We start from the raw sequence: 22,968 nt of genomic DNA on the forward strand, positions 1-22,968 counted from the left end.
GAGATCTCAAGTAATGTGCACTTGAGCAACGTGTCCCCCAATTGACTCCAATGATTAAAAGCGTGTGACAGCACATTTCCGTGGCGGGCAGATTTGTTTTATTTTTCCACTTTGACCCAGCAAATTATCATCACGTCAAGCAGAGATTTATGCAGGCCTCACATTTTTATAACCCTCACACACGGTGGTACAAGGAAAAAAAAAAAAAAAAAGAATGGATTACTGGAGCGTGCTCATTAATTTTCTGGCCGGAGAATCTTTAAAAAATGGTGATATATTCGGAAATGCGGCATGTTTTGTGGTAATTGCTCTTCCTGGAGTGCGTGGAGGACCACGAGGAGGAAGGAGGCGCGAGAGAGGCCTCGGCGGAGTGATGAGGCGTTTAATTCACACACTCAGACAAGCGTTTGACCTGCATCGCTACACCAAGACGAGCGGGGGACTGAGGGGGGGTACCCTCGAGATGCAGCGCAGGAATTCAATTTAATCACACGGCGGCAAATGCGAGTGTCAAAGTATTTAGCACGGCCAATCGGAGGCCGTGTCGAGGTGAGAAACCTCGTTTAGGGCACCTGGGAGGCGGTGTGAGGGAAACTGCAGGGAATTATCTAGGGAACGTTGTCTGCTAGCTTAATAGCTCATGGACATGCTAACAAATAGCATCTATAGGGCGGTGTTAACAGAACTCAAACAAAAATGGTGACCTTTAAACTAGCGATTCTTTTTTAAGGATGTTAGAATGACTAGTTACTCTACACATTTGAGTTCAGACATCGCAATACAACAAGAATTTACCTTTGAAAGGACAGCCAAAAAGAGCAGCTGTGGCTTCCTTGTATTGCGGATGCTGCATGTGCCGTGTTGTAGCCTGTCATTAATCCTACTGAAAATGGACATATGACAAATTGTATCTGTGTTCGCTCACTCTATCGGCATATGCTTCCAAAATAAGGTCTCTGTGGGACATTGTAGTGCGCATGGTGCATTCAAGTAACACCAGTAAACGGCAACTCCTAAAATATGTACCCACACACCCACAAATCTCTATATAAAAGATTAGATAGAAAGATGGATGGATGGATGATATTGAATGGACTCCTAAAAAAAACATGTGTTTCGGAATGTATGAAAAGTTAGAAATAACTTTTGTACTTTTACTACCAAAGTAATCGATTACTTTAGCACTTTATTCATTAATTATTTCAACTGTCATTTCAGATCCTTTTTTTTGAAAAGACAAACATGACAGAGCATTAAAAATCATCCAATTGGATTCGCCGACACGAGAGGCAATCTTAAGAAGCGGCGGCGTTGTTATTCGGCGCCAATCTGGGCCCGACCCGTTTTGAACGGCGCCGTCTCCCAGCTCCCGCCTGGAAGTGAAAGTGTGTCATCTAATGTATGCAGCCGCAGCTCCTGAGCTCTTCTGGGTATCGGGGATTACATAAAGCCAAGCGACATGCAGTGGAGAAATGGCCCGGGCGAGGCGACACGCGCGTGCGTCGCCGTGACAACCCAAGCCCGAGCATTTCCAAAGACCCGACCCGTGGGGAGCCTTGTTTTGCATTATCATTAAAGACACATATGTGCTATGGGAGACGGGCGCGGCGTGTTCTGCCACCCCGCATCAACACTGACGCCTTTTTGCCTGACAAGATCCTTGACTTTTTTTTTTTTTTTTTTACCTTGCACCCGCACTGCAAAAAGTCCATTTTAAAAACAAGTTTGCAAAAAAGGTTCAAACAAAAAAAGTACATGGGAAAGAATTCTCCGATAAAAATGTTTACGCCACAATTGGAGCTGTGAAGCATCCATGGGATTATGGGGAAAAAATGCCATTAGAAATCACGCATATTAGACATTATAAAATCAAAAAAATGACTAATAAACAACGTTCATTTACCTTGATATTGACGTCCTAGTAAAATATTGGACAAACGTGTTTATAACAAGCACACGCATATTTGCAAACGCTTTCATGCGTTTTTAAATAGGCTCAAATAAATACGTTCGAATGTTTGCATTCAGCCTGCATTTTAGCAATACGTTCGAAAATATTTTTTGTATATAGTTGCGTCTAAGTACGCACTATCGTATGATTGCAGTAGCGTCATTTGCGACGCGTTCTAAAATTACATTAAAATGCCGCAAGATGGCGCCAAAGCACCTCAAATAAACACCAATAATCCGCATCTATAGCTGTTACAACATAAATTAAAGTAGATTTTTCGACAGATCGTCGTATTTATCACATATTACCGTCAAGTCAAATGAATATTTTTAACAAATACGTGTTTTTATTGTTTTAAAGTGACACCGCGAAAACAATCACCGCATAGAGGTTCAAATTTATTGCACTGAAAGCAGGAACAAAGAGACATTCGATTTTCATGTTTCACAGTAAACAAATAAGGCCACTATGGTTCCTGACACCTTGGATTCCAGCAGTTATTGATCACCATTTGTTAACAACAAGAGAAGAAATAATGAGTTAAAAAAAAAAAAGATGCTGTAGAAAAATAATGCCCTTTGGAATGCTACTTTAATCTCCTTAGCAGAGTTTTTTGGAATAATTAAACTTCTTCCCTCGAGTGCTTCATATTTGTGTTTGAGGAGTAAAAACATTTCTGCCGTCGTGGACTTCACATTCACAACAAATCGACCCCCGCCACTCATATTAACTAATTAACTACATTAACTAATTAAATCCTCAAGACGTGGTGCCAAATATATGGTGTGCGGCCCGCAAATGGGTTTAATCCAGCCCATGAGATGATTTTGTAGTGATTAGTTATTTTCAATAAATGAAAAACATGAAATGTTTCAAGATTAAGAGTGATGAATTATTTTGGACAGTAATAATATATATCTTTGAGTGTGTGTTCGGGATGGAATGAGTTAAAAATATCAATTGAGCAGCCATCTGCTGTGGCGGCACTCCAGAGGCGCCGTGGGCCTCCTTTTGCAGCGGGACCGGCGGCGCGGCCTCGGGCCGTGAGCGCCACTTCACATGTTCCACATGTTACTTTTTTTGTCATCCAAAAAAAAAAAAGAAAGAAAGCAGACAAAAATTTGGTATCAAGCACACAAACGGGGCTCAGGCCAGATCACGTTTGTAGACGTTTGCAATGACAAACAGATGCCAGAAGATGGCGACGTCGATTTGGATTTGAGAGCTTTTTGAGCGGAGGATAAAGATTAGCTATGAATCCCGGCTTGTCATGGTTCCGAGGAAGAGTTAAGGCATCATGTGAAACGTGTCAAAAAAATTAAAAAACTGTGCTAAGATCGCTGTGAATGCTTGTCTGTCTACACTTAAAGCTAATTTTCTCCAGCATTTGGTTAGAAAATGGTGTTTTTGGTGAAACCGAATCATGTTCTAGATTAGAAAGCTAAAAACAATTTTTTTCCTTGTAAAAAATGAAAAAGCGTATTATCAAGGAGCAGTATATTACGAGGACCTTGAAAGATCAGTTAAAAATCTGCAAAACTGTTTGTTTTGCTTGAAATATGATTTCAAAACTAATTACCCAAAAATGTCTCTCTCTCCCTCTCTCTCCATAATGATATAATCAAGCAATTATACATTTTTATGGTTTGAGTCACAACTGCCCTCTGGGGAAACCATGTGGGCTGTGACAAATATGAGTTTGACAATTCTCAATGGTGTATGACGCAATAAATATTGCTTTATGGAAATGGTGGGGGCGGAGAAAAGGAAGAAAAAACGGGCAAGAAGACACAAAACAAATTTTCAAACAAAGTAAAAAAACTGAAACTTGTACCAAACAAGAAAATAACGAAAAGCAGGCAAAAAAAGACATTTAAAACATGGGGGAAAGGAAAAACTTGAATAAAAAATGAGTAAAAAAAAAAAAAAAAAAGTGAAAAGCTTAAAAATATATACGACTTTCCTTCGAGTCATTTGAAGCTGCACACCCAAAATGATAAAGCAGAACAAAAATTAATTTCCCTTCCAGTGGATTCCTTTCCAAAATTCCTCAGGATGCACCCCGTGTGTTCAACGAGTCTAAGAGGAGCAAGGGCGCCCTCTGCAGGAAAAACCGGGAACACTTCATATCGCTCCTCTTCATTTAAAAAAGAAAACGGTCAAAAGTCCACAAAGCTGGTCATAAAAATAAATATTTCCCCTTCAGAAAAAAAAAAAAAACTCATAACCAACCAGCTGTGGTCCACCGAATCCAGCTGCAGTGATAAAAATATGGGGAAAAAAAGGTGAAAAAGGGCAGTACCGTTAAAAGCTGTGAAAGGCCCACTTTTGGAGCGGGCCGCCCGAGCACGGCCGCAGAACCGGCGCCGGAACGCTGTCGTCCGTCTGGTCCAGCGCTTCCACACATTTCTGGCTGGCTACATGAAACAGGCTGCCGTCCTGCGGGTAATCGCAAGACATTTGTCTCTCATATGGCGAATAAAAAAAGTCCGCGCACCCTTTCTTGAAAATGCGAAGGGGGAAAAAAAAAAAAAAAACACCAATATCAGTCATTTAACCCCCCCCCCCCAAATAAAAAAACAATACAAACAATGTTATTGCATAAGTGTGCACACCCCCACGCTCAAAGTCATGTTGAATTGGATCAAGGGTGTGTAGACTTTTTCAATGTGAAAACTCCTAAAACGCACATACGCACCTGCTTGAGGTTAAACCTCTGTTGCGCCAGCGCGGGCTTGGTGTTTTGGGCGCACGGCTGCACCATCAGGTAGGTACTGATGTTGTCTCCTTCCACGCACGACTCGCCCATGTTGTAATGGAGGGCGCCGTCCGACGAGTACTCGAAAAACTGCGCCACATCAACGGGTCATTAAAACGTTTCCACCTCAATGGTTTGGAAAAATCATCTATTTGCATTATTTTTTTTATGTTTATCATAGGGCTGTTGGGGACGACATTTTCCAAAATGATAGCAGTGCTTAACTCTGAAACCGATACCAAGAAACGATACCACTAATCCTCGACACAAAATTACCACCAAAACACAACGACAATTTATATAACGTTTCATGAAATGAATGGCAATTTTTTATTGTTCATATTTTTCATCCCAAAGTATTTTTTTAGGTCCAAACATTCAAGTCCAACTACGTCTTGTTATTTTTATTTATTTAAAAAAAATGTTAAGTGATTGTCCTGGGATTGAATCAAAAAAAAAAAAGAGAAAAATTTGGGATTGAATGGGTTAATGTGATTATTTCCCCATAGGTTCCTGTTGTATTTTTTTTTAAACACACAAGCGATAATTTCAACATAATCTTTGTTACAATAAAACAAAAATATTGATTACAGACAAATGCGTTAATCTTATCGATTAGTCTTGAATAAAGACAATTTTTTTTTTATTTTTCAAAGATGTATTCCTCTACTATGAGAAACAAAGCAATCATTTTAAAATAGCTTAATTTGACAGACAACAAAAATTAAGAAAGATAACTGCAATTAAAAAAAAAAAAAAGTGTGCGTTGCTAACCTGGTTCTGGCCCATTCCGTGGCAATGATACAAAATCACCCGTTTGTTCTCGCTATGAGGGTTGTAGTCCAGGCAAAAATCAGACTTTCCGCTACTTTTCAGCTACAAAAAAAAAAAAAAATCAATTTCCCCCCTCATGTGACATGGGAAAAAAAAAAGCGAACGTCGGCGCCGTTTCTCACCATTCCGAAAAATCCCGGCCGATCCTCGGGGACGTAGAGCTCAGGGTAAACGTTTTCCAGGTACCATTGGAAGCTTTTGCAACCCAGCTTTTCACGCAGCTGAAGGCGCTCAGACACGTCCCCAAAATTCTCCTGAAAGACAAAAGGCACTCGTTTCGCAAAGTCTCCGCGCGAAATGACTCATTTTCTAAACTTGGCAGCGTGAGAGAGGCTGTGGTTTTGTCATTTTCGGTGTAAAAGAGGTGTGAAAGAGCTGGTCATTTTGCTGTGGTGGCACTCTAAAATTAAAGAGGAGATTTTTGGCGCCACTCGACCGTTTAGCCTTACTTGGCACGGGAGGCGAGCAAACGTCACCCGATCTCGGCGGCGGGCGCCGGCTTGATTACACGGTCGACAGGTGACACCCGCCGACGCCTTTGGTAGCGCCCTTCGCTAACGTCTGACTCACCGTTCGGGCGTGGCGGTTGCGGTTGTAGTAGACCTCCTTGTGCTGGTCAAGCCAAACTTCCACGGCGCGCACGCTGTTGGATAGCGCCTTTTTACGAGAGTACGGCGCCCCCTTGGGGAAGACGTGGCCCACGTGCGAGCAGGGGTGAACCTCCAGGCTGCCGCCGCACTGCCAGATCTGAGGAAAAAAATGGAGCCGTTACGGTGCAACACTGTGGTTTTAAAAGGCACGATACGGATTTTTTGTACAAGGGTTTTCGTACCCGGAAGGAGAATTCCAGGTTCTCCCCTCCCCACACCTCCATGCCCGTGTCGTAGGTCCCCAAGTAGGCGAAGTAGCTCTTACGGATGGCAAACAAGCCGCCGGCCATCGTGGGAGACCTGACACCAGGAAAATATATCATTTGTGAAAGGAGCGCATTTTGTAGGGTTTCGGTGCGAAAGGTATAATTACACAGGATCTCTGTGTGAAATAGGTGCTTGTTTTGTGAGAACTCTGAATTAGAGCAGCAGGGTACGAAAGATTTGTCTACTTTGATAGGATTTCAGTAAAACGTCTGGTAATTTTGCAGGGTCTCCATGTTAAAAGGCAGCCATTTCATTGTGTGAAAGGCCACAAAGTTAAAACTGGGTTGGGAAAACAAGTTGGTAAAAGTATGTAAAACTGTTGCTAACTTTGCAGGGTCTAAAACGGTTTTACATTTGATAGGCTCTGTGTAAAAGTGCTGGTAATTTTGCTGGACCTCGGGAACTGCACCGGGATAGCCAGTTGCAGGATATGCTTATTTTACAGAGCTAAGTGAAAGTAATATTGCAGGGTCTCTGTGTGAAAGAGTTGACAATTTATTGGGATCTGTGTAAATATATTTGTGATTTTGCAGGGTTCCTGTGTTAAAACAGGTTGTTTCAAAAATGCATTGGGAGCTGCTTGACCGGCTTTTAATGCAGTCAGGATCTCTGTGGGAAACAGCCGCCAAGGACCTCTTTCGCCACCTTTACGGAAGGCCGAAGCGCACCTGATGGAGTCAATGGGCGAAGCGCGCCTTTGCTTCTCGTGCTGCGGGATTTCGTGCCACGTGAAGACCATGCCCCAGTTGAAGCCGCCGATCTGAGGCTCGCCGGGGTGGCCCAGATATTTGAAGGTGTTCCAGTCGATGGAGTCGATGACGGGACACACCACGGCCTCGGGCTCCTCCGAGATCCTGGCGGGGAGAGCGCGGGTTCAGGGGCGGCGCGTGTACCGGGCGGAGGCGGCAAGCTACCTGTGGAGAAGAGGCTCCAGCCAGCCCCGGTGGCACTCGCAGTGACAATCCAGGAAGGTCAGAACCTCGCCCGTGCTGACCGACGCCCCCAACAGGCGGGCCCGCACCAGGCCCTCCCGCCGGGTGGCCCGGATCAGACGCACTTTCCGCAAGTTGGATAGGTACTTCTCCAAAGGCTCCTTCAGGTGATCTTCGGGAATAAGGAAGAACACGGACAATTATTCAACGATCGATCGATTCGACGACTGCTAGCCACGTTTCGGGGCGAGTATCGCGAGACTGATGATAAAATCTTTTCATTGAATTACATTTTTATGTTTTGGAAGTGTATAGTTTGGAATTAGACAATTCAGTTTTATTCAAAAAAAAAGCATTTATTATTCTTATCGACTCATTCATTACCAGCCCTGTAAAAATGAATCTGTGACGTCTATAGCCGTCATGGGCAGTGACTGAGTGAAACATTCATCTGTGAATTGATTTTCAGTTATTTACTATAAGTAATGCAATTTTATTTGTCAATATAAGCCGACGGTCTTGAATAATTAACTAATTCTCTGCAAGCCCGGTCAAAATAAATCTTTGACGTCTACGGCCAACAAACGCAGTGAATGAGTTCATTCATTCTTGACTTTTTCCACGATTCAAGAATGTCATAGCATAATACAATACTCTTTTACTAAAGATAATAATGTGATGACTAAATAATATGTCATGTGCAATAAACACTTTTAATAAGGGCATTGTGCCACTTTGCTGTTGATTGAAAACGGCATCACATGTCGTGCATTCAGATAACGACCAATCACAGTTCAGCTTGTCAACAGGTGAGGCGTGATTGGTCGCTACCTGCCATTAGCATAGCTGCTGTCATTTTCAGTTATGTTGACGAATGCGTTTTTAAAGCTACTAACTGTACGTGATTTTTTTGTTCAAAAATACACAGGGAAAAAAAAAAAAAAAAATCGCCATTGCGATGTTGAGGCAAAGAAATAAATAAAAATAAATTTGCTTCAATGGGTTATCCGCTGTTTTCATTCTGTGCAATGTGCCAAAGGTAGCGGCACACCCCCATTAATTAGGGGATTTGTGAGACGAGTCCTGTGAAACTTGTTTGAAGCAGGAAACTGACATTCATTTGAACCTCGCTGACCTTTTGTGCTTGCTACATGTTTCAGGGAGAGGCGACCGGTTTGGAAAATTCTCCTGTAAAACGTGCGAGGAGACGACGTAAACAGGGGTTGTCACTGAAAAATTTGCCTCATTTCACCTCTGTCGCTGAAGTCGTCGACCAGGATCAGCTCCTTGAGCAAGATGTCGGGAGAGGTCTCCAGGACGCTGTGGACGGTCCGCAGCAGCGTGGACCAGGCCTCGTTGTAGAAGGCGATGACGACCGACGTGGTCGGCAGCGAGCGGTAGTCGTAGACCACGTCTGCGCAGCTGCAAATCCGCAAAATTCATTTTGCAAAATTAGGGATTCGCGACGACCCGTACGAAGTACGGTGGCCTTATTTCAAGGTATCGCTACTCGTCGTGGAAGCCGATACTAGTAGTAGTACAAGAAGTACAAATGACTTCAAACTGTGTATCAAAAGTAACTGCAGGGTCGGTACTTGGTATCGATAACAACCAGAGTTCAGCACTTGTTCAATTAACCCTCTCTAATGTCGGTACTTACGACGGAAGCCGATACTAATGTCCGTCGTCCACTTGCGGCCATTTTATCGAGCGTTGCCAAGGGCAAAGTTGGGTTTTTTGTGCTAATACTGGAAGTCCATCGAAATAGGTTTTTGTGAGTATGTTTGACTCCCAGCATTACCTTAGGCAAGTTTTGAAAGATGACCAAGGGCAAGATTTGATGTGAATGCAGGGATTCAATCCAAACAGGTTTTGTGAGTTTGCTTGACCCAGCACTATTTTTGGCAAGTTTCAAGTTTTACCGAGGGCAAAGTTTGGAGTCAATTCTGAGTATGCTTGACTCTCAGCATTCACAAAATTGGGAAATTTTAGTTGGGGAAAAAAAAATATCATAACTCAAACGCCATCGACCATCTTGGTTGAAAAATTGATTTTATCAGTTCAACTGCCACCGCCCAACAAAAATATATGCATAGAACTTTTGTGTTGTGAGTTAACGACATATTTAAAGCTCTATCGTGTCATATGAATATTTAAAAAATATATGTATTGTTTTTGTAACAGCCCCTGTTTCCAAAGTCACTTTTTTTGCATGTATATTGTACTGGGATGGGGGATAAAGAAAAAAAATCTACGTATGTATGGATTGATCTGATGCCGCTGAACGGTTTGAGAAGTTGAAAGCGAAAAACGCTAAATGAGAGTATCACACCTCAAAAGCCATCTACCATTGTGGTCGGAAAATGTTCAAAGGGGGATTTTTTTCAGTAAAACTGCCGCTGCCCTAGAAATTGCTATAATTTGTTTTTGTTATGAGTTGATGACATATTGAAAGCTATAATACATGTTATAAAATATTTAACAATTTTTTTCTTTTTTTGATAGTCCCTTTCATTTTTTTCCAAAAGTCGCCTATTTTGCACTTATTGGGCGTTTTTTTGTTGGTTTGTTTTTTTGTTTTTTGTTTTTTTTTTGGGGGGGGGGGTTAAAAAGTATGGCCAAGAGAAGATTTGAATGCCAACGCTGAGTCCGTCCAAGCAAGTTTTCTTGCCTCCCGGCGATAACTCGGGCCGTTTTTGGTGCGAACGCTCGACTCTCCGCATCGACCGAAGTTTCTCACGGGAGCGTATTGGAACACCGAGTTACTCACAGCGGGTTCCACCTCTCGGGCAGGCGTCGATGCAGTGAGATCATGTCACTGACGTAGATGTTGATCTGATGCTTGGAGATGCTCTCTTCCTGCTCGCGCTTCTGGTCGTCGCTCAGCGTCAACTCCACGGCCCTGCCCAGCGCCCCGGGGGCGTCCGGGTCCAGCGGGGGCTTCTCGTACACCGTCCTCTTCAGGTCGGCTTCGGCGACGCGCGCGCGCTCGCGGACGCCCGGGTCCAGCTCCCCGGGGTAGTCTCCGAAGAAGACCAAAAGAAAAGCCAGCAAAGCGGCGCCGCCGATGAAAAGTTTGAGTCGCTTCCGACGGCAGGCGGCCATGTCCGGGCTTCTTCTTCTTCCTGGTGGCCGTCAAGCGCGCGAAGTTTGCTCGCTCGACTCCCGTCGCCTTTTCGTGGCTCGCCGCCAAACAACTAATTGTGCTTTCTTCATTAGTAGCGCTTTACTCCTCCTTCGCCTCGCTCGCACACCTACGTGACTCCATTCATCGCAGCGAGGCGAATATAAATGGATTAGCCGACGGGGATTAATTATTTACCCGGATTAGCAACCTAGGTTGGTTATTTAGCACGAGTAAATGAGTCCATCGAGGTCAATTCTAACTTTGGCGAGAGATTTAGTAAAGCGACGCTTTTCTCGAAGAGGTCGACTGGCTTCACTTCCGCCGGCATTTCGCAATAAAGTTTGAGCTTGAAAAAAAAAAGAGAAGTTGCGCGACTGTATTTTATTAATTGTTTATGAAGAAATAACTTTGTTTTCGCGTTTTGGTATGGGCTATTCAAGGGATAAAAAGAAATCATCCACTCAAACAGTTTGAATGTTTTCAGTACCTACTTGGGACATGTCAAACGTTGTATTGTATAGTTAATGTATATATTAAAAACTCCCATTGAATTTCATAGCGTTCTTCTGACGAGTTAAACGCAGTTTGGGGTTTCACGTTTGTCTTATTTTGAAGTACATACATATGTCGGACTCTAGTCCTCGAGGCACAGCATCATACACGTTTTCCGGTTCTCTCCACACCTGACTCAAAAGAATAATTAGCAAACTCACAGGAGTCAAAAAATGATCCCTATCGTTTGAATCAGGTGTGTTTCAGACAAGATTCAAAAACATGGATACCGCCCATCGAGGACTGCAGTTTGATAACCGTGATCTCAAACGTCTTTTCTCATTCAAATGTTTTTTAATCTACATTTTTTGTTTTTTCGGAAGCAGTTTCACATTTCTGAAACGTTTACAAAACATTTTTTTTGTATTTGACTGCATTTCTTTATCATGACATTTCATATTGCGATTAAATTATTTTTCATGCGCCAACTCTCCAACACAGCTATTAAATCAAGTCAATCGATAAATAACTAAACCAAGCGGTAGTTTGATTTTCACCACTAGGAGGCGACACCGCATTGGGAAAGTTTACCTGTGCCGGTTGAACTGAAAGAAAGTCTCTTTAATGGGAGTTAAAAAGCACTGAATAAACAACAACAAAATAATTGCAATGGTTAAAATTTGTAATTCATTTCCTTCACATCAAGTAATTGCATCAGTAGTTTCAGCACGCTGCTGACATCAACTTTGTCCCTCAAATCCCATGACAATATTCCAGGGACAAAACAAAGTCAACTGACGTTTCTCTAGATTTTTTGTCTTGTCCACTTCAAGTAGAGTCAGAAATGAAAACATCCAGCAGAGACGAGTTTAAAGTCACACAAGGACTAAAGTCATCCAACAGTCGTGTTTTCGTTCTAGTAATCTCATTTACAATCTAAAAAATTCTTCTGGGTCATTCTCGTGTGAAAACATTGCACTTATTAGTGTTAAAAGTGACATTTGGTCAGGTTGCGTCCAGTTTCTGCTGCCTCTCAAGTGGCGGTCAAAAGCATCTCCAGCGGTATTTTTTTTTTTTTTTTGCCAAAATTTTCTATGAATTTAGTAGCAAGGGGGCAACCCACATCCTTAGGTAAAAGTATTGATGAATATAACATTTCAGGAAACACTAGAAGTCATGTTTTACCTCGGGTGGCTCCCCTGCTGGTTGGGAGTGGCACAGCAGGCACTTTGTGAGCTTGTCAGTTTCTCAGAGGCACTTGCACGCTACGCAACGGCTAAAAGTCAGCATTCTCGATCGTCTTTCCCAAGAAGGAGAGTTATTAAAAAGTTTGGGGGGGTCTACCACTCAAATTTCCATTGCTGGTTTTTGTCGAGCGGGTCGCAGGGCCTCATGTGGACGTCGGCGCGTTTTTCTGGAGTGCGGTAGGCCGTGATGCATTTGTCCGACTGAGGGTGGTAAATGCTTTTGTCCTGTGGGAAGAAAAATAACGATGATGATGAGAGATGAAGTGAAAGATGGATGACGCGGAAAACACGGCCGCCGCTTACGTCTCTGAATTCCCACACGATGGCGGCCGGCGTGAGGTCGCGGTCGCCGGGGCAGTGCCTCATGCCGACGGCCGTTTGGCCTTCGCTCACCTCGGCGCACAGCTCCGTCACCGAATTGAAGCGGATTTCCTTGCGGGACGTGAACTCGAAGTACTGAAACACGGCGAGGGAAGCGATGCTAATGTCCTTAGCCCGCCTATGTCGTTTTGCTTTACGTTTTTGCATTAAGCTAAAAGACAAAACGATTCGCTTTAGCTAAACACACAATGAATGCGTCACCTGGTTGCCTCCCTGGCCGTGACAGCCGAAAAGCGAGAGGAAGGAGTCGGTGGGATTGTGATCTGGGGCGTTGTAGTCCAGGCACTCAGAGTGGATTCCCAAACTGCGCACCTTGACCGGACGAAGACAATCGGTGAAATGTGGTTTCAGTTTCCCAGTCGTTGATCATTAGTTGCAAGCATAAATCGACATGTTAATTCAAAGCAACGAAAACAGCCGGGGCCCCGAACTCGAACCCTGCGGAACACCGTCGCCGGCCACTCACAGCTCCGTGCCAACCCTCCCTGTCTTCGGGTACGTGCAGGTCCGGGTAGATGTTGCTCAGGTACCACTGGAAAGACTTGCACTTGAGCCGCTCTCTGAGCTTCAGGCGCGCGGAAATGTCGCCGTAGTTCTCCTGACAAAAATCATTTCATTCGTTTAGCGGCTGGCGCTACACGCTAATGTAAATATTGAACGTGTTTGCAAAGGTGTGGTGGTGCCAGGTGACAGTTGTTCGTGCTGTAAAGTGTGAACGTTTCCACACACACCTGGAATGCTGTGCAGGTTTATCTTGGTTGCTTTGAGGAACTACACCCTTTTTGTATACTTGGACGTTGAAAGAATGAGGAAGTGGTTCCCTAGACTAAAGACTTTGTCCTTCAGAGCAAAAGGAAGTATGACTGACTAAATTTGGTTGAGGTAAAAAAAAAAAAAAAAAAGCTCAGGCTTCATTTATGTTGAGTCATTGCTGGGAAATTGATGAATGAATGGCTTGCGGCCTCGTACTCATGTTTTTTTTTGTCTTTATTCTACAAAATAGCCAAGAATACTCTCATGGTTTTGGTATAGTTTATTGTTTTAGTTCAATATGTTCTTTATTAAGATGAATTTTGATGATTTTTAAAAAAAAATATTTTATATTAAAAATGTATTTTTATATTGATTTTTTTTATATTTCTATGTATAATTTACATGTTTTTACTTCTTTAGATCACTTTTTTTCACACTATTTTTTATTGCATTTCATTTTCATTCTGTTTTGTTCCTTTATTTTATTATAATTATATTTATATTTTGTGTTTTAATTTGTAGCATTAAATAATAATAAATAATAATAATGATGATAATAATAATAATTTTAAATATATTTTTTCATAATTTAATGCATATTTGAAACTCTTCCGGCTGCACCTTTTTAGCAGGCGGGTTCCTTTTGTAAAAGTGCTGCTTGTAGTCGTCCATCCACACTTCGGCGGCCCGCACCGTGTTCTGCAAGAAATTGGGCCGAGCGTACGGAGCCTTCTTGGGGAAGACGTGGCCCACGTGGGAGCACGGGTGGATCTCCAGGCCGCCGCCGCACTGCCACACCTGAGGGACGGCGAGGGCGCCTTAACTTCAATCAACTACCAGATCGGCGCCGGACGGGAGGTGGCGCCGGCGCCGGCGCCGGCTGACCCGAAAGGAGAGCTCCAGGTTTTCTCCGCCCCACACCTCCATGCCCGTGTCGTACGTGCCCAGCCGCTCGAAGTAGGCCTTGCTGACGGCAAACAAGCCGCCGGCCATGGTCGGGGACCTAGCGGGGACCGGCGTCACGTCGTTGATTCACGCGTGGCCCGCCTCGGAAGCTCACCTGAGGGGTTCGATGCGGGACTGGCGGCGCCGGCGTTCCCGCTCGGGCACGGCGTGCCACTGGAAGGTCAGCCTCCAGTCAAAGCCGCCGATCATGGGCTCCTCGGGCTGCATGTAGAACTCAAAGGTGTTCCAGTCGATGGTGTCGATGACGGGGCACACGATGGTGCTGGGGCTCTGCCCGATCCTTCGAATCATCAAAAACGGCGGCCGTCGTTACTCTCTTTCTTGTGTGCGTCGGGTGTACGGTGGACAAATATGGAGCCACCTCTCCAGCAGGGGCTCGATCCAGCCGGGGACGCACTCGCAGTGGCAGTCCAGGAAGGTGAGCACGTCGCCGGCGGAATGGCTGGCGCCGAGTAGGCGGGCCCGGACCAGGCCCTCGCGCTTGATGGTGCGGATGAGACGAACGCGCCGCAGGTTGCTCAGGTATTGGGCCAGCTGGCTTTTTAGGTAGTCTTAAGGAGAAAAACATGCAAATGTTACTTATAGGATTTCCTCCATGGGTTTCTTGGGGTCCCACCTCTGTCGCTGTAGTCGTCGACCAGGATCACCTCCTTGAGCAGGATCTCGGGCGTGCTCTCCAGGACGCTGTGGACGGTCCTGAGCAGCGTGGACCAGGCCTCGTTGTAGAAGGCGATGATGACAGAGGTGGTGGGCAAATGGCGGTAGTCGTACTGCTTGTTGCGGCACCTGAGGAATGACACACACTGGTGTTTGATTTTCCCGTGAGAGGATTCCGCCCAATTATGTTACAGAGTGTTATTTGCGCGCCGTCTCCGTCGACATCCAGATGGCAGCCGTCAAAAACTGCAGGGGGGCTCGGAAAGATGCCGAGTAAAGGAAAAAAATTGACTTAGCAGGAAAGGGAAAGGAGCAAAGGAGCTCAGATACTTTCGTTATCAAGCTCGGGTCTTTGGTATCACAGCGTGACCTGAAAATCAGGTTCAACTTGAAGACTACTGACTAGGATTAAACTGCGCATGTTTATGTTATGACTTTAATATGGTAAAACAGTACTTCTCAAATGGGGGGTCGTGGATATAACGGCCTGTTTTCAAAATTATCTTTTATTTTTCAGGAAATGTGTCAAAACTACTCGTGGTACAAATAGCAGTGACTATGCAAGGAATGAGTACTGACTGGTATCGGGCTGAAAAACAATTGGTACATTCCTCATAGATTGTGATGCAAAAATACAACAAATGAAAAACTTTCTTTTTTTGTTGCTGTAAATTAACGCCTTAAAGCAGTGCTTCTCAAATAGTTTGGGGGGTTGCTAGGTGATGGGGGGGCGACCCCAGTGAAAAGCCTTTCTTTTTGCCATGTGAAGTGTAATCGTAATAACATAAGAATTTATCTTTTTTTTTCGTTGTTGTTTCGGGCACTTGAATGCACTTGGTTATTTTTTTTTTCAGTTTTAGACTAAGCCGTAACCCGTATAAACGCTGTAAAAAATATACAGCGGTTGTTGAAAGTTGATTTATATTGTTTTTTTCTTTCGTTAATTTTAAAAGGATACAGGTTGAGATGTACTTATACAATCGATTTTTATAGGTTATAATCTTATTTATAGTCAGCGCGTCGAGTGTATATATCAAAAGTAAGGGAGGTACCAGTACTGTGAACGGACATGGACGCGAGCACAAATACTCACTCGGGCATCCTGCTGTCTTTGATGTGTCTGTGAAGGGAGATCTTGTCGCTGACGAAGATGTTGATGGCGTAGCGCTCCACGCTGTCCTGCGCCTGCGTCTTCTCCTCCGGCCGCAGATTGAGATCCGCCGCCCGGCCCCACTCCCCCGGGGCGTCGGCGTCCGGCGCCGGCTTGCGGTACACGGGTTTGGACGGGTTCCCCACGTCCGGCTCGGCCGAGTCAAAACTCCGCCGCGCCGGTTCCGGCGCGTCGCCGGAGGACGAGGATGAGGGGGAGAGGACCAGCAGGAGGTAGGCCAGCCACAGCAACCAGAGCAGGAAGAAGGCCTTGGCCAACACGCCCACTTTATGTGAGCAGCGCCCCCTCATGGCAGCTCGCTCCGGGGTGGGCCGATTCTGTGGGAGACGGACAATGCTGAGTCAGGGGATGCTTGCTGATTTGAGTAAACAGGCCGCCTCTTTGAAGTTAACTTAACTCCAATTCATTTTTCTCGCCTGTCAAAGAGGGGAGGGGTGAGCAGTTACATATGTAGGGAATATATAAGACGCAACATTGGCAAACATGGATCCTTTTACGCTCTGTTGAAAGGGAAAGACGTATTATCGGCGCTGATATTAGGCAATTTGACTAATATCGGTATCTACCTTTAAAAAAAAAAAAAAAAAACTGAGGCAACGTTGAGGAAGTATTTATGGAATTTTTCACTTAACCATAAGTGACTGGGCTTTTGTTTCTGCTTGAAATTAGTTTGAAAATTAAGTCGAATAAGACATTTGCGTTATTTCGATTTACTGTAGAACTTCCATTCTTTACTGTTAGCTCTAGCTTAAAACATCCTTTTCTATGGCGATTGTTGGCATTTTTTTCCTTAGCTTAGCGCAACTGATACCGCGAGCCATCCACTGCATGTGGCGCTTGGCAGATTATTGGGAGGAAACTGTGATTTCCCCAGGAAGACGGCCATGTTGGACCCCCGCCAGGGGAGCTCGGGGCGTCTCGGGGTTACAAAACGGAGACGCCGGAGGACAAAAAGGCCCTTTGATTGGTGTCCGTCCATCGCACCTTCCAACATCCAATAGCCTCAGTGAGAACTTGACACGCATCCTAAATCCTTCCCTCGCTCTGCGGCACTTTCAATTAGTGGTGAACGTTCTAAAAATAATATTTAAAAAAAAATGTTTTTTTCATACAAGTTCTTTGATCTTGAGCGGATACCACAACCGCTGCTAGTCGCTCGTTAGTCGGGCGGTTTGAAAGGCGCATGCTAACGTTAGCGTGTCCTGCTGGTGCGTTTCTCGCTTTCAGGCTAGGAACTGGCAACTGACTCCGCTTTCTCGTAACGCACCAAGTAGCAAATACACTAAGGGAAGGCAAGGCGCCTTTGTTTATATAGCATCTACATTTCATACACGAGCTAACTCAACTTGCTTTGCACAAAAAAAGGTAAATAAATGTTCTAGTTTTCTAATTTGTCATTTGTAGTTTGTACACCAGCTCCAAGAAAGCAGCCGATAATGTCAGCCATCACGAGAATCGATACCGTGAAATATCTAAGGCCAGATATCAGCCAGATACCGATACTTGGCATCGGTATTTACCCATCCATAATTTATAGAACAGAAGCAAAACTTTTAAGTACACGTTTTTTTTTTATAGTGGGAGAGGGGCATTGTTTGGCCACGCCCCCCCCCCCCCCCCCCCAAATCGCTAGAGAAGTGCGCTTTGATGTGCTCTCAGGTGTGTATTTCAAAACAAATGTCTGAATTCACTTTTCAAGGTCTTGAACTGCAAATTTTATCAAGTAGAAAGAGAATACTTTGTGGCCAGTGAGAAGCTGAGACAACAAATATGTAATCGCTAATCAGTGTTTTTTTTTTAATCCATTGATTTTTTTTGTCACTTAGCAACGATAGCAAAGATATGAGCTTCCAATGTTTTTTTTCTGTGCAAGTTCGTGAAAAAAATGAAACTATTTAGCGTTGAAAAAATACGTTGTTTGATAGCTTTAATTAAAAAAAAAAATCAGTTTTTTTTTTTTTTTTTTAGTTTTGCACTTGAAGACATTTCCGAATCTTTGCATATAAACGACTCGAACACTTTAACTTTGACCAGAGTGTTTGTTATTGTTGTTTTTCAAACTTTCTGTTTGAAAAGAAACAGTTTGATTACTTTTGCCAACTCTGCGCGAGGAGGCAGGAAACGAAACATTTCTTCGGAAAGACAAAAGTGTCGACGTCGCCTACCTCGGCCAGCAATCACATGAGTCCGGGCGTCCTTCCGAGGCCGTCGCGGTTGCAGCTTGTCGTCCTCGGATCTCCGTCACAAACAAACCGCTGGCGTGCAGATGTCAGCAGACGAAGCCTACATCCTCCAGTTGCTCCACGTTTACTCGCCGCGATAGCCGGCGTATTAGTGGCCGAGGCCATCCCGGCGCTTCCGCTCGCCTGTCAAAATAAAATATTTTTAAATGACGTTTGCGAATGCCTTAGGTTTTCTGTCGATTGCGAGTAAAACGCTTTCATTACATTAAAAAAAAGTCTAACTTTCACGTTGGTTATTCGATTTTGAATTTAATTGGTTACATTGGAAACTTAAACTGCTACGGTGAATAGACTACTGCAACGCTTTCATTTATTTTAAAATGAGCTGCTTTCAGCTCATCAATGAAAGAAAAGCCAATCTAACAGCAAAATAACTTACCTAACGTCACTTCCGGAAAGTGGATCCTGTTGTTAACGTTGGCATAATAATTAGTAATACATTATGGGAAATGGGAAATATGCTATGTTTGATTTAGCTTGATATTATATGATGCTGACATTTTTTTTAATCAATAAACAAAAAAAAGACTTTGTTGATTAAAAAATCATTTTTTGAAATCGAATCATTTCCCAATACACACCTAATTCTCTTTGGAAACCATTGTTCAATTTTATTCAAGTCTAGTCAGTGACAATAAATGACAAGTCTCTGTTTTTCTGAGCTGCCTTACCTTTGTATCTTCTTTCACATTTCACAGCTTCTTTATTTGAAACAAAACTTTTTTTTTTTTTTTTACATTCAACATTTCAAGAGTTTATCTAGCCATTTCACAGCCTTTTTAGGCACTCGAGTGTTACGTCACGTTGCTTCTTTTAGCTCAAAAGATCTTTTTGGAAACTGAAGGATGTCTTTGTGCGCTGCATGAATAAACAATGTAACACACACATAGGAACAGCTTCAATGCGTGTGTGTGTTTGTTTGCCATTCTAGGCTTGGTTTGCTCTCCGTGAGAGTGTAGGTCCTGCTCATGCCGGGCCAGAGCCTGTTGTTGTTAGGCGGACACCTGCACCGTTTGGTCTCTCGCCAGCATCTTTTTTCCCTCCTCTTCCTCCCCCTTACTAGGCGCTGACCTCATTCCAGGAGACGTTCAGTGCCAAAGAAGGCCTTGAATTGTTCTTCCACACCTCTTTTGTTTCTCACTGTTGTTGCACAGCCTTTCCTTGGCTGCGTGTTCGTTTGATGGTTCTAAAGTTCATGAGTCATAAAAAAAGAAACTTGGGAGCAAAAGGGTATAAAGAGCACCCTCTAGTGGCTTTGTTTACAATCGCGTCATCATGAAGTCAGAGCGTTGCCATGGTGATTTTGAGGCAACAACGAGCACGACTGCGGTTAAGGCGTTTTCTGAGGTTGTTTACAAAGGAATGTTGCCCGGAGTTTTCAAGCATTTGGCCCAGGGGTGGGGGGCAAGCGTTTGGACTCGGGGGTTCTCAAAGAAGATTTGTTCAATTAATGGGAGCGTGCAAGATTTTGTAAACGAGTCACTATAACACAAATTATCAATACGTCGTTTCATGTTCAAATCAATTTGCTATTAATTTGAAAAGAAAACATGTACTGTTCCTGTCACCGCATTCAAAAGTATTAGGATGCAAACATCTAAATCCAAACCAATTTTACAATTCAAATATTTTTTTGTTACACCCCTTTATGCTAAACTAGCTTGATTTTTGTCTCATGTACAACCCTTGGAATTACGTTTTTGTCCTTAGTATGAAAAAAGAGCAAATCCATTATTTCGCCACGGCTGTCCAAAGAAACTAGCTTAGTCGTCGAGCTAAAGCGGAGTGACAGTCCGAGGTGAGCGGGTCGCGCTTGCCTTCATCTTCGCGTCAACTCTTGTGGAAAATTTACGTCTGACTCTCTCTCTCTCTCCGAGTAAAATTTGAAGGCCGGTTTAACATTTAAAAGAGTTCAGAGGTGCATTCGTCACCGCTGACCTTGTCGGAAACATGACAACCGCTGTCACAACTGGGAAGAGTCAAGCCAATGCATCCTAGCTAGCTTTGCTACATTGTCAGCGGCCATTTTTCCATGATGCTAATTTGATTCGAATTGGAACGATTGTTTTTGTTTTGTTTTTTTTTCTCGGCGTAGTCATGTTTCAATGTACAAATAGATGTCAAAGGAAGAAACTGGCCGAGCCGCTGGCTGCAACACAAGACACGAGCGGGGACGAGAGGCACGACCCATGTCCTGTGTTGCAGCCCCCGGCCCGGTCAGCGGGTCAATTTCAGCTCCGGGCGGTGATGGCTTTGCAGGCCACCTGCCAAGAAGAAGAAAGACAGTTTTGTGCTTCAAGCAAGAAATAATTGTCTTGAGGGAACACTGGGAATGGCCAAAATGATTTTGTGAAGCCTGCTCAAAACCACAATGGCCGACTGCCGTTGTATTTTCAGGCATGGCTGCTTGAGGCGTTTTTGCGGGTCTACTCGAGATAAGCATTTCTACCAAATTTCATGGAACGAAGTAACATCGGTTCCAGGGGCTGAATTTTTAAATGCTTTCTAAGAGGGGTTTGTCTTGACAAGTGAAGCTAAGATGGCAGCTTCAAGCCAAAATGACTGACTTTCCTTTTTTTCTTTTGACTTTTTTTTGCCACTACTCATGATAGACTTGCCTACCAAATTTTATGTCACTAAATGAAACATTTGAAGGAAGATCCGAGACAATTTTACTATTTGAATGGCCCCAAGAAATGGGCGAAACCACCTTACTATGGTCGTTTCATGCATTTATTCAGGATAAATATTTCTACCAAATTTTATGATGCTAAGTGAAACTGACTTCAGGGGCTGAATGTTTAAATATCCAGGACGCTTGTTTATGAAAAATGGAGTTTTATGGCACGTCATCAATTTCTGCTATGGGATGTCTCGATTTTCCATTACACCAGTAAACGGGAGTAATAAATCATTCAAAATTGAAGAAGATACAGCATCTTTGCTGCATAGAAACCCTACAAAAAAACATCAGCGTTGACGGGGATGAACGACCATGAATCCAATGTATTTCCGCGGTAAATCTCATCTAATGGTCTGTGTTAAAGGCTGCTGACACCTCATTCGTCACTGGAGTAAAAGCGAAAGCGTCTAATAAAAAAAAAAAAAAAACTGCACCAAAAAAAAAAACTAACCCCAACAACAACACTTGAGTGTCCCAAATTGCCTCAAGATGAAGGTTAATGATGAAAAAAAATGGTCCCTTGGAGAGCCTGCCAAAAATAGAAACCGTCAAGACCACAAATGAAACAAACCGGTCAGAGTAACGCCCCCTACTGTCTGCTTTTTGCTATTGCAGCTCACTAAAGTAGGTCTCACCGAGATTGAGGACAACTCAGAAGACTTGAAATGAGGTGAAGGACAAAGCAAGCAGAGGGACGCGTCGGGTTGAATTCCTCTGAGGTTTGCGAAATGGAACGTCTCCTTTTTTTTTCCCATTAAAAAAGTCCCTGCTTATTCATCTGCTTTTTGTAATTCCCGTAGCGATAGATGAGCCCGTCTGAGTTTGCTGAATAAGCCTCTCTCTGTTCTCGGGTGTTCTGGATGCCGTGACCGTCCGCCTGAAGTGAACACAAAGAAGGTAAAGCTTCATTCGGATTTTTTACAGACAGAGAAGATAGAGAAATTACACAAGGGGTGGCCGTGGCCACCTTTGGCCCCCATGTAGCTCCGCCCCTGCATTAGAAAATGACTTGATAAAACTGAGAAATTTTAATGTGGTCAGTGAAACTAAAAATTCCAGGGCACTTGTTGAGTTCCGGGAAAATGTTGGGGTCACTGTTATCTCCTGTCATATGTGATTTATTTTACGCTGTTAATAGCATTTTCCTAAATCCGTACAGAACGTCACACTCCGAGAGAAAAAAAAAAAACTTGTCCTCCGCGAGATTCGTAAGTCAGTTTAAGTCTCCAAGGGAAATCTGTTTATCAGTGGACTGCACACTTACACACACACACACACACACACACACATTTTCACACAAACACACACAGGAGGCCTGACAGCGAGTGATAACAAGATTTACTCAACAATAAAGTGAGGAAAGTGCTTGACTCCCATCATCATCAGTTTATACTGCCCAGGTGATTTAATAGAAACACACACTTACATTTGATGCACTCACCTGCCAAATTATTAGGCACATCTGCAGATCTAAAGTTTGAATATTTGGGGGAAAACGTGCCTTTATAATGCTTCACGGTCATGAATGTGTTTATATTTAGATGACCCGCATCGACCTGCATTTCCTTTTTCGAAAGATTATGAACAAGCAAAAATAATTTTAAAAAATGATAAGTAGATATATAAGTCATAGATAAGTGACTGAAAATGTGGTTAATTCCTGTCCAGTTATGAGTCTGACACCATAATAATGATCAACATTAAAAAAGCATACAAATATAACATGGAGTATTTAATTTTTAACAATGTACCTCTTGCTGCAGTTCTGGAAACCGATGTGAGCCCTTCTGAAACCAGAGAGTAGGGTATTGTCACAGCTCCGGAACAAACTCCCTTCTCCAAACGGCGCAATTCTT

The 22,968-nt window shown here is 43.6% G+C and overlaps 2 protein-coding genes across 2 annotated transcripts; both read right to left on the reverse strand.

Annotated features, from left to right (window-relative positions):
- Nucleotides 1–2,275: 2,275 nt before the first annotated feature.
- galnt12 (UDP-N-acetyl-alpha-D-galactosamine:polypeptide N-acetylgalactosaminyltransferase 12) lies at nt 2,276–10,782 on the reverse strand. The gene is made up of 10 exons (XM_088405609.1): nt 10,163–10,782; nt 8,645–8,814; nt 7,375–7,564; nt 7,129–7,314; nt 6,376–6,493; nt 6,114–6,290; nt 5,666–5,797; nt 5,484–5,585; nt 4,650–4,799; nt 2,276–4,390 (listed from the first exon to the last, which is right to left on the reverse strand). Exons 1-10 carry the CDS (start codon nt 10,495–10,497, stop codon nt 4,256–4,258), a joined length of 1,695 nt encoding a protein of 564 aa, XP_088261735.1. The 5' UTR covers nt 10,498–10,782; the 3' UTR covers nt 2,276–4,255.
- Nucleotides 10,783–11,675: 893 nt separating this feature from the next.
- On the reverse strand, nt 11,676–18,641 carry galnt4 (polypeptide N-acetylgalactosaminyltransferase 4). The gene is made up of 11 exons (XM_088405353.1): nt 18,352–18,641; nt 16,109–16,503; nt 14,975–15,144; nt 14,720–14,909; nt 14,453–14,638; nt 14,278–14,395; nt 14,014–14,190; nt 13,106–13,237; nt 12,841–12,951; nt 12,562–12,714; nt 11,676–12,483 (listed from the first exon to the last, which is right to left on the reverse strand). The coding sequence occupies exons 2-11, from the start codon at nt 16,474–16,476 to the stop codon at nt 12,352–12,354; spliced, it is 1,737 nt and encodes a 578-aa protein (XP_088261479.1). The 5' UTR covers nt 16,477–16,503; nt 18,352–18,641; the 3' UTR covers nt 11,676–12,351.
- Between the last annotated feature and the right edge of the window lie 4,327 nt (nt 18,642–22,968).

This window comes from Hippichthys cyanospilos, chromosome 21, assembly GCF_059441005.1.
Source record: "Hippichthys cyanospilos isolate Australia breed blue-spotted pipefish chromosome 21, RoL_Hcya_1.0, whole genome shotgun sequence".
Taxonomy (NCBI): domain Eukaryota; kingdom Metazoa; phylum Chordata; class Actinopteri; order Syngnathiformes; family Syngnathidae; genus Hippichthys; species Hippichthys cyanospilos.

Coding starts and splice junctions, on each gene's coding strand:
- galnt12 (XM_088405609.1), bottom strand. CDS start 10,497: ATGGCCGCCTGCCGTCGGAAGCGACTCAAACTTTTCATCGGCGGCGCC. Junction 7,565..8,644: donor CGACGACTTCAGCGACAGAG/GTGAAATGAGGC, acceptor TTATTCCCGAAG/ATCACCTGAAGGAGCCTTTG. Junction 6,291..6,375: donor ACCTGGAATTCTCCTTCCGG/GTACGAAAACCC, acceptor TTTTTTCCTCAG/ATCTGGCAGTGCGGCGGCAG.
- galnt4 (XM_088405353.1), bottom strand. CDS start 16,476: ATGAGGGGGCGCTGCTCACATAAAGTGGGCGTGTTGGCCAAGGCCTTC. Junction 14,639..14,719: donor ATCGAGCCCCTGCTGGAGAG/GTGGCTCCATAT, acceptor GATGATTCGAAG/GATCGGGCAGAGCCCCAGCA. Junction 12,952..13,105: donor GGGAGGGTTGGCACGGAGCT/GTGAGTGGCCGG, acceptor CGTCCGGTCAAG/GTGCGCAGTTTGGGAATCCA.